The sequence below is a fragment of the Myxocyprinus asiaticus genome, chromosome 10, assembly GCF_019703515.2.
Source record: "Myxocyprinus asiaticus isolate MX2 ecotype Aquarium Trade chromosome 10, UBuf_Myxa_2, whole genome shotgun sequence".
In the NCBI taxonomy this organism is placed as follows: Eukaryota; Metazoa; Chordata; class Actinopteri; order Cypriniformes; family Catostomidae; genus Myxocyprinus; species Myxocyprinus asiaticus.
In genome coordinates, this window is record NC_059353.1 from 30970001 (window position 1) to 30985195 (window position 15195).

The window sequence follows — 15195 nt, forward strand, 5'->3', positions numbered from 1 at the left end:
CACATTTATTTTGAGACAAAATACTTATTTGTCATTTTCAATTTTGTTCAAGGTGATTATATACTGTGTGTGTGTGTGTGTGTGTGTGTGTGTGTATATATATATATATATATATATATATATATATATATAAAATGTCAATAACTGTCCCAAAAGTGAAAGGATATTATTTGGGGTAAAAAGCCCTCCTGTTGCAGGGGCTAAAGGCCCCTATTAAACACACAGTTTTTCTAAAGTGGGGTAAATAATAATAAGTAATAATAATAATAATAAGTTTAATTTATATAGCACCTTTCCAGAGCTCAAGGACACTTTACAATAGTAACAATAATACACAAACAAAGAACAGTCACAAAAACACAGTTCAGATAGCACAGAGAGTGAATACATAACACATGAAGATAAATAACATCTAGAAGAGATGCTGCCAAGAGTCAGGGGGAGTGAATTCCATATATTGGGTGCTACTACGCTGAATGACCTGCCACCCATAGTAGAGAGGCGAGATCTAGGGACGGAAAGGAGTCCGGACCCAGAAGACCTAAGCGAGCGGATCGGGTTGTAGGGGAGAAGCAATTCACTAAGATAGAGAGGTGCCAGACCATGAAGTGATTTAAATGTAAGCAGGATTAGTTTATATTTGATGCAAAACAAAACTGGTAACCAGTGAAGTTCAAACAGGAATGGAGTAATATGAGCCGAGCGCTTGGTATATGTAAGAATTCTAGCAGCAGAATTTTGAATATATTGCAACCTAGCAATAGAGTTAGCAGGTAAACCAATGAAGAGGTCAAGAGAGTCAAGACATGAGGATATAAATGCATGAACCAGTGTTTCAGCATCTTTGAGACTGTTAAAGGGACGAAGGCGAGCAATGAGGCGAAGGTGAAAGAAGACAATTTTAGATATAGATTTAATATGAGCTTCAAAAGTGAGGGAGGGATCAAAGATGATACCTACATTTTTTTACAGTATTGGATGGTCTAATGAAAGTGCCATCAATATCACAACTAAAGTCATAAGGAATTTTTTCGTACGTGTTGGTGTTCCAATAATAATGACCTCAGTTTTATCCATGTTCAATTTTAGGAAGTTGGAGTTAAGCCATTTTTTTTTTTATTCATTTACACATAGATTTGAATTTGGGATTTGGGTGACTAGATTTGATATGGAACATGTTCAAAGTGGGCCCACATTGACTGATCCAATCACAATGGAGATTACTTTGTTTATAGAATACTTAAGATGTTATAAAATGTAAAATGTGATTGAAATGAACAAGAAATTATGCACCCTTTTCTGAAGTAGTTATTTTGAGTAAGCATTATCTTAATTTGTTACTAAAAAAAGCATCTTGTTGTCTCAAAAGTATTTGCATAAATTGACAAATTGTGCACTTTAACTTTTGCCCCTATATCACTATAACTCCTCCTTGGGGCCTTTTACCCCTGGGGTGAAAGGCTCCCTAGCCACTTTTTATTAATTTTTTTTTTTAAACAAACTGTATTCAAAACAACCTTCTGTTGTTATTTCTTTTCACTCAAATTATGTTGCTTCATCAATATTCAATAAAAATAAATGTATTTCTTAAATCTTGAGACACTTTTTGACCCGAAAAAAGCTGATTTTCCTTAAGCTGGGTCTTTAACCCCATTGTATCCTATGCAGTGCACTAGTGTTACATTCTGAACATGGCCAAACAATCCATAATGGAAATCGACTGGAATGCACTTTATTTGGCCACTAGATGGTGCCACTTGTCTTGGTTTTCAAAACCAAAGGTGTATAATGTACATCATTATAATGAACTTTTATTTGTTGATGTTGAACAAATTGTAAACAGTTGTATTGTATAGATCAGTTTACAACAAACAAATGGCAACAATGAACCTTCAACAAAACAATCATTAGTAGGAACCACTGAACATCCATTCTATGTTGTAATCAGGTTTGGGAAAACGTAACTTAATTTCAACAAACCTGTTTCTGTCTGTTTGAAATTTTGTTTGTCAGGCTATCGAGATGGACATCTCCAAGCAGCTGCATGCATATGAGGTGGAGTACCACGTCCTGCAGGATGAGCTGGCAGATGCTCCTCCACCATCAGAGGAATCTGATAGAGTAGACAAGTTGGAGAAAGCCAATGCCCAGCTCAAGAAACAGAACATGGACTTATTAGAGAAACTGCAGGTCTGTGATGCTTCCATACATTTGTTTAGATAGTTGTTTATTTGTTTTTATGTATTAATTTTGTATATTCTCACCAAAGCTGTGATCTGGCACAGTGGGTAGTGTATATGTTTGTAACGCATAAAGATCTGTTGTGCTCATGGGGTATGTGCTCAAATCCAACCTGCATTGTGTCCCTTCTCTTTTCTTTCCATTCTTCACTATACTATATGATTAAAAGGCAATAAATAGAATTTAAAGCAAAACGTTGTATATTTTCATAAAACCAAAACTTACAAAATAATGGCTTGAAAAAAAAAACAGGGAAGCGTTTTTGTGCGTACATTGCCTGTGTGGCAGCACAGTACAAATTTGCATCTCCTACTCCTGAGAAAAGACAAACCTAAATCTGATATTTTTACAGATATGCTTCTCAGTTTACTGTAGAATACTGAAATGGTTCTTTTTATTTTGTCTTAAAATTTAAAAGGAGATTTCAAATGACAATCATATTGTTGACCCATTATCCCTAGGTGTGTAGTTGTCAAGAAATATAGGAGAATGAATTATCCATGAAACTCTCTTACTCTAAACATGTAACGTAACAACAATGCCAGAAATCTGTATTAGCTGTCTCAGAGGAGAGTTTTGTTGAATATGTTGCTAATGTGAAGTGTTTTTTGATGAAAAGATGTCAAATTAAATTGCTATGAAAAAAACACTCCCATTAATAAGCAAGTACATTTCTTACACTGTTCTTCACTCATTACTAATGTATGGGTTTTCTATTAATAGGCGGCTCGTTTGAAGATTCAGACTTTGGAGAACAGTGTGGAAAGCTTCCTGTCACATGAGAGGAGGATGAAACACCTGATCCGTTCTCTGGAACAGGAGAAAGCTTCCTACCAGAAGACCATTGAGTGCATGCGTAGCAGTTTGCCCCTGGAAGTCATGGCTGATGTGGAGATGATACAACTGAAGTCTAACACTAATGGAAAAGCCAAAGCGGCCAGTAAAAAGCCATGATTTTGCCAGCACAATTCTGGCAAAAAGGCACAACCCCCTGACTGATGTATCATGTGGTGCTTGAATCCTGAGAAATTGAGTCAACAGCTTTATGTAGAAGCGCAACATGGTGGTTGCCTTTAACGTTTCACTACATGTATTTAGGACAGGTGTATAGTGATAAGCATCAACGCACCCAAATAAGAATATCTGCTGATTACGCTTTTGTTTTCCCAAAGTGCTTCACTCTTGATTGCCTAATTCAATCGTTTCCTTTGTTTAAGAGTTGGGAATGTTTGAATGAGAGGACACCTTGCTGCCACGATGTTCAGAATACTTGAAAACAATTCAAAATTGTCTTTCCAAAGAGCAGCATGACTTCTCCGTGTATAAGTCTTGATGCATTAATGTCTACACGTGGACAACGAGAGAATAACTTTGCGTTCAACTGTGAAGGTTCTTTTTACCCGACACTCCACAAGAGTTGGGCAAATATATACCAGGTCAACCTTTTGCTGAAAGTGCTTAACCTAAGTGCAGGAAGTGAAACCGTTTGCTGCTGGGTTTTCTCTGCAACTTAGTCCTGCTGCCCAGACTCCTTGGTTTGGAGCTCTGGATCACATTTTTGGAAATAAGCTTCAGACATATTACTAAAGACAAGAAGAATCACATGTCTTTACACTGTCATCTTCCTTATTGCATAGTATTCTGTGTGGAATGCAAAAGCGTGCCTAAATAATTTGGTGTATGATACTATGCCATAAAGATAAATATGTGCAGTCTTTCAAATGCAGTTGATAATGGTTGCCTCAGTTCTGCCAATCATAAAAAATAAAAATAAATAATTGTTTGATTTTCATTCTAAATGATAGTTTATCTGTTGTCACACCAGAAACTGTACTTGACATATGCACCAAGTTGTAGATTTATATGAGTGTAGGGGTCATAGCTTTATTGTCATAATATTCCTTAGTGTCTTGGAGAGTTGCACTGCAAAAAAGTCATTTTCTTGATCATTTCTTGAAAATACATTTACTTGAGAAGCAAAATTGTATGATATTAAAACTTGTTTTCTGAGCATATATCTTTAATTACATTTATTTTTGGCAAATATTTTTTCTTGTTTTAAACAGAAATGTAACGGCATTCAGTAAGGTTTATGCTTAAAACAAGAAAAAGCTATTTGCCAATTGGGCAAAAATTTACTTAAATACATTTACTTGAGAAGCAAAACAGTATAAAATGTTAAGACTTATTTTTAGAGAATATATTAAGGATGTGTAGACATTTTTACAAGACAAACAAAAAAATACTGCAGAACAGAATTTTGTTTTTTTTTGTTTTTTTGCTGCGTGGTCAGCCTGGTATAACAGTAACAGTCTGTCAGAACTGATTATGCTAAAGACATACTAAAATGGTTGGAAAATTGTTTTTCCAGTATTTCTTTCCCTTTTTTTTTCATTAATATTTTTACTACACATTCTAGTTGATGCTTGTAAAATTGGGCCTAGACCTCTAAGTCTAACACAACAAAAAGTGCTCCAGGAGTAATTTGAGTTAAACCACCTGTTTAGCATGATGGTGGCCAAAGCAAATTGTACATTTGAAGATGAACACTGTATTCACACTGTATTGGTCACTGGTCTAACCATGTGAATGTGCACCTAAAGCAGGAATATCTACTTGAACACTTGTTTGTTAAGAAGCTTTCAATGAATGAATCACAATCTTTGTAAGATGGCAAAAGGTCTTATTGCAGTGTTGGTATATTTCATCAAGAGCTTCTTACAGCTTTTCTATTTTCATGTGAACATCTTTCTTAAAAAAGTTCTGCCATTCAGTGTGTTTTCGAAACATCTACTGCAGAACTGCAGTGTTACTGCTGGGCTGGTGATGGTTACCAGGGCCGTGTAAAAGCTTTCCAATCAACTTGTCTTCTAGGTGGCACTTTTGATTGTTTTCTGTATATTTATTTTAGAAATACATCTCTGTGACAATGCAAACTACAAAAAAAAAAAAAAAAAAAAATAAGACTAGGGAGAGACATTATAAGGGTGCATTATTAATCAAGGGCTATTTCTTGCAAATTCAACATTGAGTTGCACATCTGTTCAGAGGATGTACATCGTAGCAATACCTCTGCATCAATAAGCCTGAGTAACAATGTGATTTATATTAAAAATGCAAAATTAAGAAAAAGGTAACGTTGTCCAACTTTGCAATATTCTTGTTTAGTGTTATCATGGAATATATCTTCATACAAATAAAACAAATACAAAAAAGACACAAAGTATCACAGGTGCAATTAACACATCATAATCACATTTTGTCATCACTTTATATGAAATGTGCCAAAAATTGCTATAATTACTGTTATGTTTCCATATCAGATTAGTTTCACTTCTGCGTTTGCAATTAATCTAATGACCTCGGTTGTTTGGTCACCAGTGAAAACATGTGCAGTGTGCTGACAGTGTTTCATGATTATCTTTGCAAGATGTCCTGGACTTTTGATTTTGCCTGATCTGTCAGTCCTTCATACTCCATTAAAATCAACTTTTTATACCTCACTTTTCATACATTATTTTTTATTGCATGATGCATGCTAAGGCAAGCATCACCTCTTATTGCTAATACTTGGGGGCAGGGGTTTATTCTAAACCCCTATCCCAAAATATTAAATTTCAGCAAGTAACTTAAAGGGTGAGTTCACGCAAAAATGAAAATTCTCTCATTTACTCATCCTCATGCCATCCCAGATTTGTATGACTTTCTTTCTTCTGCTTAACACAAAGATTTTTATAAGAATATTTCAGCTCTGTTGGTCCTTACAATGCAAGTGAATGGTGACCAGACCTTTGAAGCTCCAAAAATCACAAAGGACACGTAAAAGTAGTCCAAAAGACTCCAGTGGTTTAACCCATATCTTCAGAAGCTATATGATAGGTGTGGGTGAGAAACAGATCAATATATTTTTTTTTTTACTGTAAAACTCCTTTTTTTACTATAAATCTCCACTTTCACAGGTGAAAGTGGAGATTTATAGTAAAAAAAGGAGTTTCAAAGGTCTGCTCATCATTCACTTGTATTGTAAGGACCAACAGAGCAGAGTTATTCTTATAAAAATCTTAGTTTGTTTTCTGCAGAAGTCATACACATCTGGGGTGGCATGAGGGTGAGTAAATGAAAAAAAATTTTTTGTTTTTTGGGTGAACTATCCCTTTCTGCTTGTGCTACAGACATGAATGATATTGCAGGGTTGCACTGTTAGTTTTCTGTTTGTCCAGACTTAAAATTTTGCCTGGTAGACAATAATATCACAAAGACTCGGTAGGGTTCTTTAGACTTAGTCCAGTAACCAAGCACAAATAGCAACCATCCAGAGCGATTGCGTAGCCATGCACTTAAAACCCCTCAGAACACCTTAGCAACCGTATAGCAATCCCCTTGCAACCACCCACAACACCTTAGCATGAAGACCTTAGCAAAAATCAGTTTTGAATGGGCAATTACAACTTACAGTTTCTATAGAAAATGTTACAATTTAGTTTTATATATAACTAATCTCAATATGAAATCCTTTTTCAGAATCTAAATAGCCAGTTTGCAGTTTTATTCACTCCTGTTGACCTCCTGAGCCTTCTGCAAACAATGTTTGAATTTTAAATCGAGCCCTTTCCCTGAGGCTGTTTAACAGGATGCCTGAAATTCTAGTCATAAAGCACTGGCTGTGCCATCCTTTATCTCAAAACCAGCATTAGTTTGTGATACCACCACTATTCCATGATGTTAATTTGACCATTTATAATTTTATTGCAAACATGTAATGCAAGATAGCCTCTAGATGTTTACAGTTTAGCAAAGTAAATTGGGCTACACAGTTCATTGATCGCTCTCTAAGGTGCTATTTGCTAGTAAGTGGCAAATTAAAAGGTTGTCGTTATGTGCCCTGTAGTTAGAAGGTATAGTTCTCCCAGAAATGAAAATTCTGTCATTATGCACTCAAATGTCATTCCAAACCCATACACACTGTATGCAGTTACTTTTTCTGTGGAGCACATGAAGCATTGAGAACAGGATTAGTGCAATTCATAAAGACTACTTGTTACTTTTTTATGTAGACTATAAATACATACTAGTAGACTACTTTTATTGTTGGTTTTGTCTGTGCATGTGGTCATGTTTGGATGTTAACAGCTGTGGTCACTATGGCAATGATTCTTCAAAATATCAATATCTAAGAAGAAAGGCATAAAGGTTTGGAACAACATAAGGGTGAGTAAATAATCACAGAATTGTCATTTCTGGGTGAACTATTCCTTTAATGCATATCAGAGGGAAATTGTGCATGCTGACTTGCAGTGTTGATGTTATTATTTATTATCAGTATTTTTAAACTAAAGTTAGCCGATAAAAACAAACATTGGCAGGTTATTGTTCATAGATTATATTTTAATCATGCAACATGTTAAATTTTTCCAGATGGTATTTCCGCAATCAAGTTGTGTATGCGGTATTTTATTGGTCGGTTGTTTAGAATCAGAACTAGAGATCCCAAAGCGAATCACTCTTTTGAGTCATTTCTTTTTCATTAATCAGTCAATCGACTTGAAAAATTGTCAAAATAGTCTGAATCGGATCGCGGTTAATTCTGAATCATTTCAACAGTTGCAGTGTCCGTGTACCTTCGGATAATTAGTTTTCTCGTTTTTGTCTTCAAAATAGAATAACCAATAAACCGGCCGTTTACTCTATTTCATCTAGAAAGAAATTATCTAAATTGAGAACACATTTTTCATCTTTTCATTCCGTATAAGAACTAGAAAAACAGGAATTCAGCTCGATTTCTCGTTTTTCATTCAAGTGCTTAAAACAAGTGTGCAAATCAAATAAGATTGTACAAGTGGATGGACGTGACACTCCCATTTCTACTGATTGGTTAAACCTGCAATCTGTCCTTCCTCATTCCTTTACTTCAGAATAAAATCCTTTTCACATGGGACATGGCGAGCTTTAAAACAAAGGACAGCTTTTATTTATAGATATATTTACAGTCACTGCGGTGCTTGCGATGCGGTTTCAGGTGCACACGTTGCCTTGGACTTTATTTTGCCCGACATGTCTCTGTATACCTTTTAAAAAGTGAAATATCAGTGGGGGTGTAAATTTATGTCCATATACAGTATGCTGTGTTAAACAGAACACAATTAACCTTACATTTTTAAATAAACAAAAAGAAACATCCTCTCAATTTCATCTGCTTTTATTTTCAGCAAACTTAACATGTGGGGGACTGCAGCAGATTAATCTGGACTGCAGCAGATTTGCCAGTTCTTGCTGTGAGATGTTACCCCACTCTTCCACCAAGGCACTTGCAAGTTCCTGGACATTTTTGGGGGGAATGGCCCTAGCCCTCACCCTCCGATCCAACAGGTCCCAGATGTGCTCAATGGGATTGAGATCCGGGCTCTTCGCTGGCCATGGCAGAACACTGACATTCCTGTCTTGCAGAAAATCATGCACAGAACGAGCAGTATGGCTGGTGGCATTGTCATGCTGGAGGGTCATGTCAGGATGAGCCTGCAGGAAGGGTACCACATGAGGGAGGAGGATGTCTTCCCTGTAACACATAGCGTTGAGATTGCCTGCAATGACAACAAGCTCAGTCCAGTGATGCTGTGACACACTGCCCCAAACCATGACAGACCCTCCACCTCCAAATCGATCCCACTCCAGAGTACAGGCCTCAGTGTAACGCTCATTCCTTCGACGATAAACGAGAGTCTGACCATCACCCCTAGTGAGACAAAACCGCGACTCGTCAGTGAAGATCACTTCTTGCCAGTCCTGTCTGGTCCAGCAAAGGTGGGTTTGTGCCCATAGGCGATGTTGTTGCCGGTGATGTCTGGTAAGGACCTGCCGTACAACAGGCCTACAAGCCCTCAGTCCAGCCTCTCTCAGCCTATTGCGGACAGTCTGAACACTGATGGAGGGATTGTGCGTTCCTGGTGTAACTCGGGCAGTTGTTGTTGCCATCTTGTACCTGTCCCGCAGGTGTGATATTTGGATGTACCGATCCTGTGCAGGTGTTGTTACACGTGGTCTGCCACTGCGAGGATGATCAGCTGTCCTTCCTGTCTCACTGTAGCGCCGTCTTAGGCATCTCACAGTACGGACATTGCAATTAATTGCCCTGGCCACATCTGCAGTCCTCATGCCTCCATGCAGCATGCCTAAGGCACGTTCACGCAGATGAGCAGGGACCCTGGGCATCTTTCTTTTGGTGTTTTTAAGAGTCAGTAGAAAGGTCTCTTTAGTGTCTTAAGTTTTTATAACTGTGACCTTAATTGCCTAATGTCTGTAATTGTTAGTGTTTTAACAACCATTCCACAGGTGCATGTTTATTAATTGTTTATGGTTCATTGAACAAGCATGGAAAATTGTTTAAACCTTTTACAATAAAGATCTGTAAATTTCTTTGGATTTTTACAAAATTAGCTTTAAAATACAGTGTCCTGAAAAAGGGACATTTCTTTTTTTGTTGAGTTTAGTTTTCATTTTATTTATAGGATACATCTAACCATGAACTGATTGAATTAAATGAAACCATTGTTTATTATGCAGTTGTCTCTCTTTACCATCTGGGCTATATGATTTGTATAGACAAGATCAAAATCAAATCAAATCAAATCACATTTATTGTCACACAGCCATATACACAAGTGCAATGGTGTGTGAAATTCTTGGGTGCAGTTCCGATCAATATAGCAGTCGTGACAGTGATGAGACATATACCAATTTACAATAACATCAAATTAACACAAGTCTAATTTACACACAACAATATACAAATAATAACATACACTGTACAGTATACAATACGCACAATATAGATACACATTATTCAATAAAAATAAAAAAGTATATATAGTAGTATATATAGAATGTACAGTAGGCTGTATTGTACTGTATTGACATTCAGGCTGTCGGTTGATAGTAAGTTTACTGGTTAAGAGAATATATATATAATAATAATATAACTTATGACAGTGTGAGATATAAGAGTGAGAGTAATAAAGTGCAGTGCTGATGTATTTTGATCGTGGGAGATCAAGAGTTCAAAGTCTGATTGCTTGGGGGAAGAAGCTATCATGGAGTCAGCTGGTGCAGGTCCTGATGCTGCGATATCGCCTGCCTGATGGTAGCAGTGAGAACAGCCCATGGCTCGAGTGGCTGGAGTCTCTGATGATCCTCCAAACTTTCACACACCACCTCATATATTTCCTGGAGGGAGGGAAGCTCACCTCCAATGATGTGTCTGGCAGTTCGCACCACCCTTTGCAGTGCTTTGCGGTTGTGGGCTGTGCTATTGCCGTACCAGGCGGAGATGCAGCCAGTCAGGATGCTCTCTACAGTGCAGGTGTAGAACCGTGTGAGGATGTGGTGGTTCATTCCAAACTTCCTCAGCCGTCTCAGGAAGAAGAGGCGCTGATGAGCCTTCTTCACAACGACTTCAGTGTGGATGGACCATGTGAGTTCCTCAGTGATGTGGACACCCAGGAACTTGAAGCTGCTGACTCTCTCCACTGGTGCTCCTTTGATGGTGATGGGACTGTATTCTCTGTCTTTTCTTCTGAAGTCCACCACTAGCTCCTTTGTCTTACTGACGTTGAGGGAGAGGTTGTGCTCCTGACACCAGTGTGTCAGAGTGTGCACCTCCTCTCTGTAGGCTGCTTCATCATTGTCAGTGATCAGACCTACCACCGTCGTGTCATCAGCAAACTTAATGATGACACTGGAGCTATGTGTTGCCACACAGTCGTGTGTGTACAGGGAATACAGGAGTGGGCTGAGAACACAGCCCTGTGGGGCTCCAGTGTTGAGGGTCAGTGATGAGGAGATGTTGCTGCCCATTCTAACCACCTGGCTTCTGCTTGACAGGAAGTCCAGGATTCAGCTGCACAGCGAGCTGTTTAAGCCCAGAGCCCGGAGTTTCTCATCTAGCTTGGAGGACACTATGGTGTTGAATGCTGAGCTGTAGTCTACAAACAGCATTCTCACATAAGTGTTCTTTTTTCCAGGTGGGAGAGAGCAGTGTGTAGTGTAGATGCAGTGGCATCATCAGTGGAGCGATTGTTGCGGTAAGCAAACTGCAATGGGTCAAGAGAGAGAGGCAGCACAGAGCAGATGTAATCTCTGATTAGTCTCTCAAAGCGTTTGCTGATGATGGGGGTCAGAGCAACAGGACACCAGTCATTTAAGCAAGTTATTTTGGATTGCTTTGGAACAGGCACAATGGTGGACGTTTTAAAGCATGTGGGGACTACAGACAAAGAGAGGGAAAGGTTGAAAATGTCTGTAAAAACACCAGCCAGCTGGTTTGCGCACGCTCTGATGACTTTGCGGATATTCACCTGTCGGAAGGATCGGGTTACATCCGCTACAGAGACAGAGAGTGAACTAACCTCTATAGCTTCGGCCGCGAGAGCTCTCTCCATGAGGGTGGTGTTATTTCCCTCAAAACGAGCATAAAAAGTATTTAGCTCATCCGGGAGAGAGGCAGCGGTGTTCATGGTGGAGTTTTATTCCCTTTAAAGTCCGTGATGTTAATTCCCTGCCACATGCTTCTAGAGTTGGTGGTGTTAAACTGTCCTTCAATCTCGTTCCTGTACTGGCGTTTTGCTGTTCTGATAGTTTTTCGGAGGGCATAACTGGCTTGTTTATGCTCCTCCGCGTTCCCGGAATTAAAAGCGGCGGTCCACACATTAAGTGCCGCGCGATCATCGCTATTTATCCATGGCTTCTGGTTCGGATAGATCCGTGTTGTTCTGGTTGGAACAACGTCCTTCACGCACATTTTGATGAAACACATTACGCTATCAGCTTAAACCTCAATGTCATCAGAGGCGGACCGGAACATCTCCCAGTCCGTGTGATCAAAACAGTCTTGTAGCATAGAGTCTGATTGGTCCAACCAGCACTGGATCGTTCTGAGGGTGGGTGCTTCCCGTTTCAGTTTCTGCCTGTAAGTGGGCAGAAGCAGTATGGAAGAATGGTCTAATTTGCCAAATGGTGGGCGGGGGAGGGATTTGTAGCCATCCCGGAAGGGAGAGTAGCAATGGTCCAAAACCCGGTCCCCTCGTGTGTTGAAACTAATGTGCTGGTGGTATTTTGGTGCGACTGATTTGAAACTGGCTTTATTAAAGTCCCCGGTCACAATGAACGCGGCCTCAGGGTGTGCGGTTTCCTGCTCATTTATACTCCCATACAGTTCCTTGAGTGCCCGGTCTGTGTCGGCTTGTGGCAGGATGTACACAGCTGTGATAATGACCGCTGTAATTCCCTCGGTAACCAGTATGGACGACACAGAAGCATGAGAAATTCCAGATCAGGAGAGCAGAAAGACTTGATAGAATGTACGTTCCTCTGATCACACCAGGATTTGTTGATCATAAAACATACACCACCACCTCTGCTTTTACCTGAGAGGTCTTTCTCTCTGTCCACTCGGTGCACGGAGAACCCCGCGGGTTCAATGTCCGAGTCTGGAATCTCCACAGACATCCAAGTTTCTGTAAGGCAGATAATGCAGCAGTCCCTCATCTCTCATTGGAAAGAGATCTGTGCTTTCAGCTCGCAGAGCTTGTTATCCAGAGACTGAACATTTGCCAGTAGAATACTGGGTAGCGGGGGTCGATTTGCGCGGCGTCTTACTCTGATGAGAACGCCGGCTCGGTTTCCCCTTTTCCTCCTGCATTTCCGTGGCCGTGCAGCCCAGACAAAGGGCTCCGCTTGCGTGTTTGTAAACAGCGGGTCGGCATTGAGGAATTTGAAGTCCGGTTTACGGTGTGAAATTGCTGAACCAATGTCCAAAAGTGTTTGTCTGTTGTAGACAATAAAAGGCAGACAACATCCAAGACAAAAAAAACATAAGAATTGTGAACAAAAACAAAACACTGCCATGTTGTGTCGGAGCTCGCAACGCAGCAGCCATACTCGGTGCCATCTTGAGTCCCTCCTCTCCCAGATGTTACCTTCCCTATATGCGTTCAACCATTACGCAGTAAAATATTTATGGACAGCGGATGTTTAAAACTTAATGGGAATCATGTAAAATAATTGCAGTACATAGCCTAATTAAGGCTCTTCTTGCCACAATTAGATTATGTTTTTTAATATTATTACCCCATTATAATAGATGGTCTAATTAATATTAGGCCTATACCCCATGTGAGTGCCTTGGATTTTTGGCTTGATGTAGCCTACCAGCAATGCGGTTTTCTAAGACCAGGTTGGATTAGCAACACTTTTAATAGCCTACACTTTTGGTGTAGGCCTATTACATTTACATTTTTGATAAAAAAAATAAAATAAAAATACAAATAAAAATAAAAAACACGAAACAGAATAAAATAAATATACACGAACAATACGGGCTGAGGTCCTTCAAAAAAATCCTATGGTCCTTTTGTATCATTGTCCTGCGAAGCTTATTCACATCCAATGAACATTTATATTTCCCCTTATGATTCCCCTGCAATTACTGGCTTGATTTAATTAGTATTAATAACAACAACGATGACGACCAGATAAAAGTATATTTAGTTACAGTTAGGTCTGTACACAGCAACCCAATTCATAATTTTCCATGATAAAAAAAAAAAAAAAAAAAGAGAAAACTGCCATTCCATCCCGTGGTGACAAAAGCAAGTTGGTGTATCCAGGTGTCCATTGCTTGATGCGATTGCAATAAACATGCAGTAGTCAGAAGTTCTTCTTTAAAATGATTTGAATCTATCTGCAAAAGCAATCTGCAAACTTGAACTTGGTGAACTCTTATCATGGTACTGCCATAGACTATGTTTGAAACGTAATTGAGAAACTTCCGTTTCATGTAAATGTGCTGTGTCATGTAAATAAGTCTTTTAGAGATGTTTGAAATGTTTTGATATTGTTTTATTTTCTAATAACATGTATTAGAACAAATTACAGCTGACTACTTCATATTTAATAGTTGGCAGTAATGTAGCTATTTTTACAGTGTTGTTTATCTAGCTACTTTCCTAAAAGGGTAACTTTCAGCTTAGCTAATTGTTCTGTAGTTGGTAGATTAGCTACCTATATTTTTTATTAGCTTGCCCAACACAGGTAAATTCTTAAGTGAGCTGCATCAACTAATTCATGTAACATTTCTTCATATTTTAAATAGGGCCTACGTTTAGAAATGTTCATGAATTTAAATATCTTTAAATGACTATTGCTTTTGTTGAGGGAAAACAGGAATGTTTTTCAATTAATATGACATATGGATCTAATAATAAATATATTTAAAGCAATACTGTGACTTGAATCTAGTTTCTGATATTTTTGTTTTGGCTAGTAGTAGTTCTGAATGACTAACTGAATAATTCAGCCCAATCAAAGCTGTGCTGATATTCAGAACAACAGCACTCTTGCTCATGCAATATTGCTTAAAGCTGCACTACGGAAGATTTTTCTGGTTAAAATGAACAAAAGTCCATTACTGAGTGAGTACATACAAAAAAATCTGTGTTTAAAACCCTGTCCTCGTCTTCATTTTTGCAGGTTTACATAATTCGTCCTTGTGTTTACGTCATGTCCATTAGTACAGAAAAGGGCCGGCTACTGTGTCGTGCATGTGTCGGCTGGGGAAGATACGGCTGTTCCGTCAGTTGCAGTTCAGCAGGACAGTCTTTGGATGGATGTAATTGTTAACTGTTTGGTGAAGTTGTTTACTTCTATACTGCTTGGATAAGTTTTCTGGTAAGGTTGTTGAAGCTTATATTGGTTGTCATGCTTTAATGCAGGTGTTCTCAAAAGGCGCAGTACTGCCCCCCAGTAGGCGTTCAAAGGATGCCAGGGGGCACGAAGAGAAAATTAGCAGAGAGGGGGGCATTAGGTTACAAATAGGGGGGCATTTCAGTCATGTTAATCAAATCGATCATCAAGTTCCTGTTTGCACTAAAATGTTTATCTAGACTCCATTAAAATGGATTGGGG

General features: G+C 38.8%; 1 protein-coding gene across 7 annotated transcripts in view; it reads left to right on the plus strand.

Moving 5' to 3' along the window:
• tbc1d4 (TBC1 domain family, member 4) overlaps positions 1-5744 on the plus strand; it is a 47490-nt gene extending 41746 nt beyond the window's left edge. For all 7 annotated transcript variants that reach the window (XM_051708482.1, XM_051708478.1, XM_051708481.1 and 4 more), the window contains 2 exons: positions 2014-2190; positions 2965-5744. In XM_051708482.1, the coding sequence (XP_051564442.1) occupies positions 2014-2190; positions 2965-3195 (408 nt within the window). In that variant the 3' untranslated portion in view covers positions 3196-5744. The remainder of the gene's footprint in view (positions 1-2013; positions 2191-2964) is intronic.
• The last annotated feature ends 9451 nt before the right edge of the window (positions 5745-15195 follow it).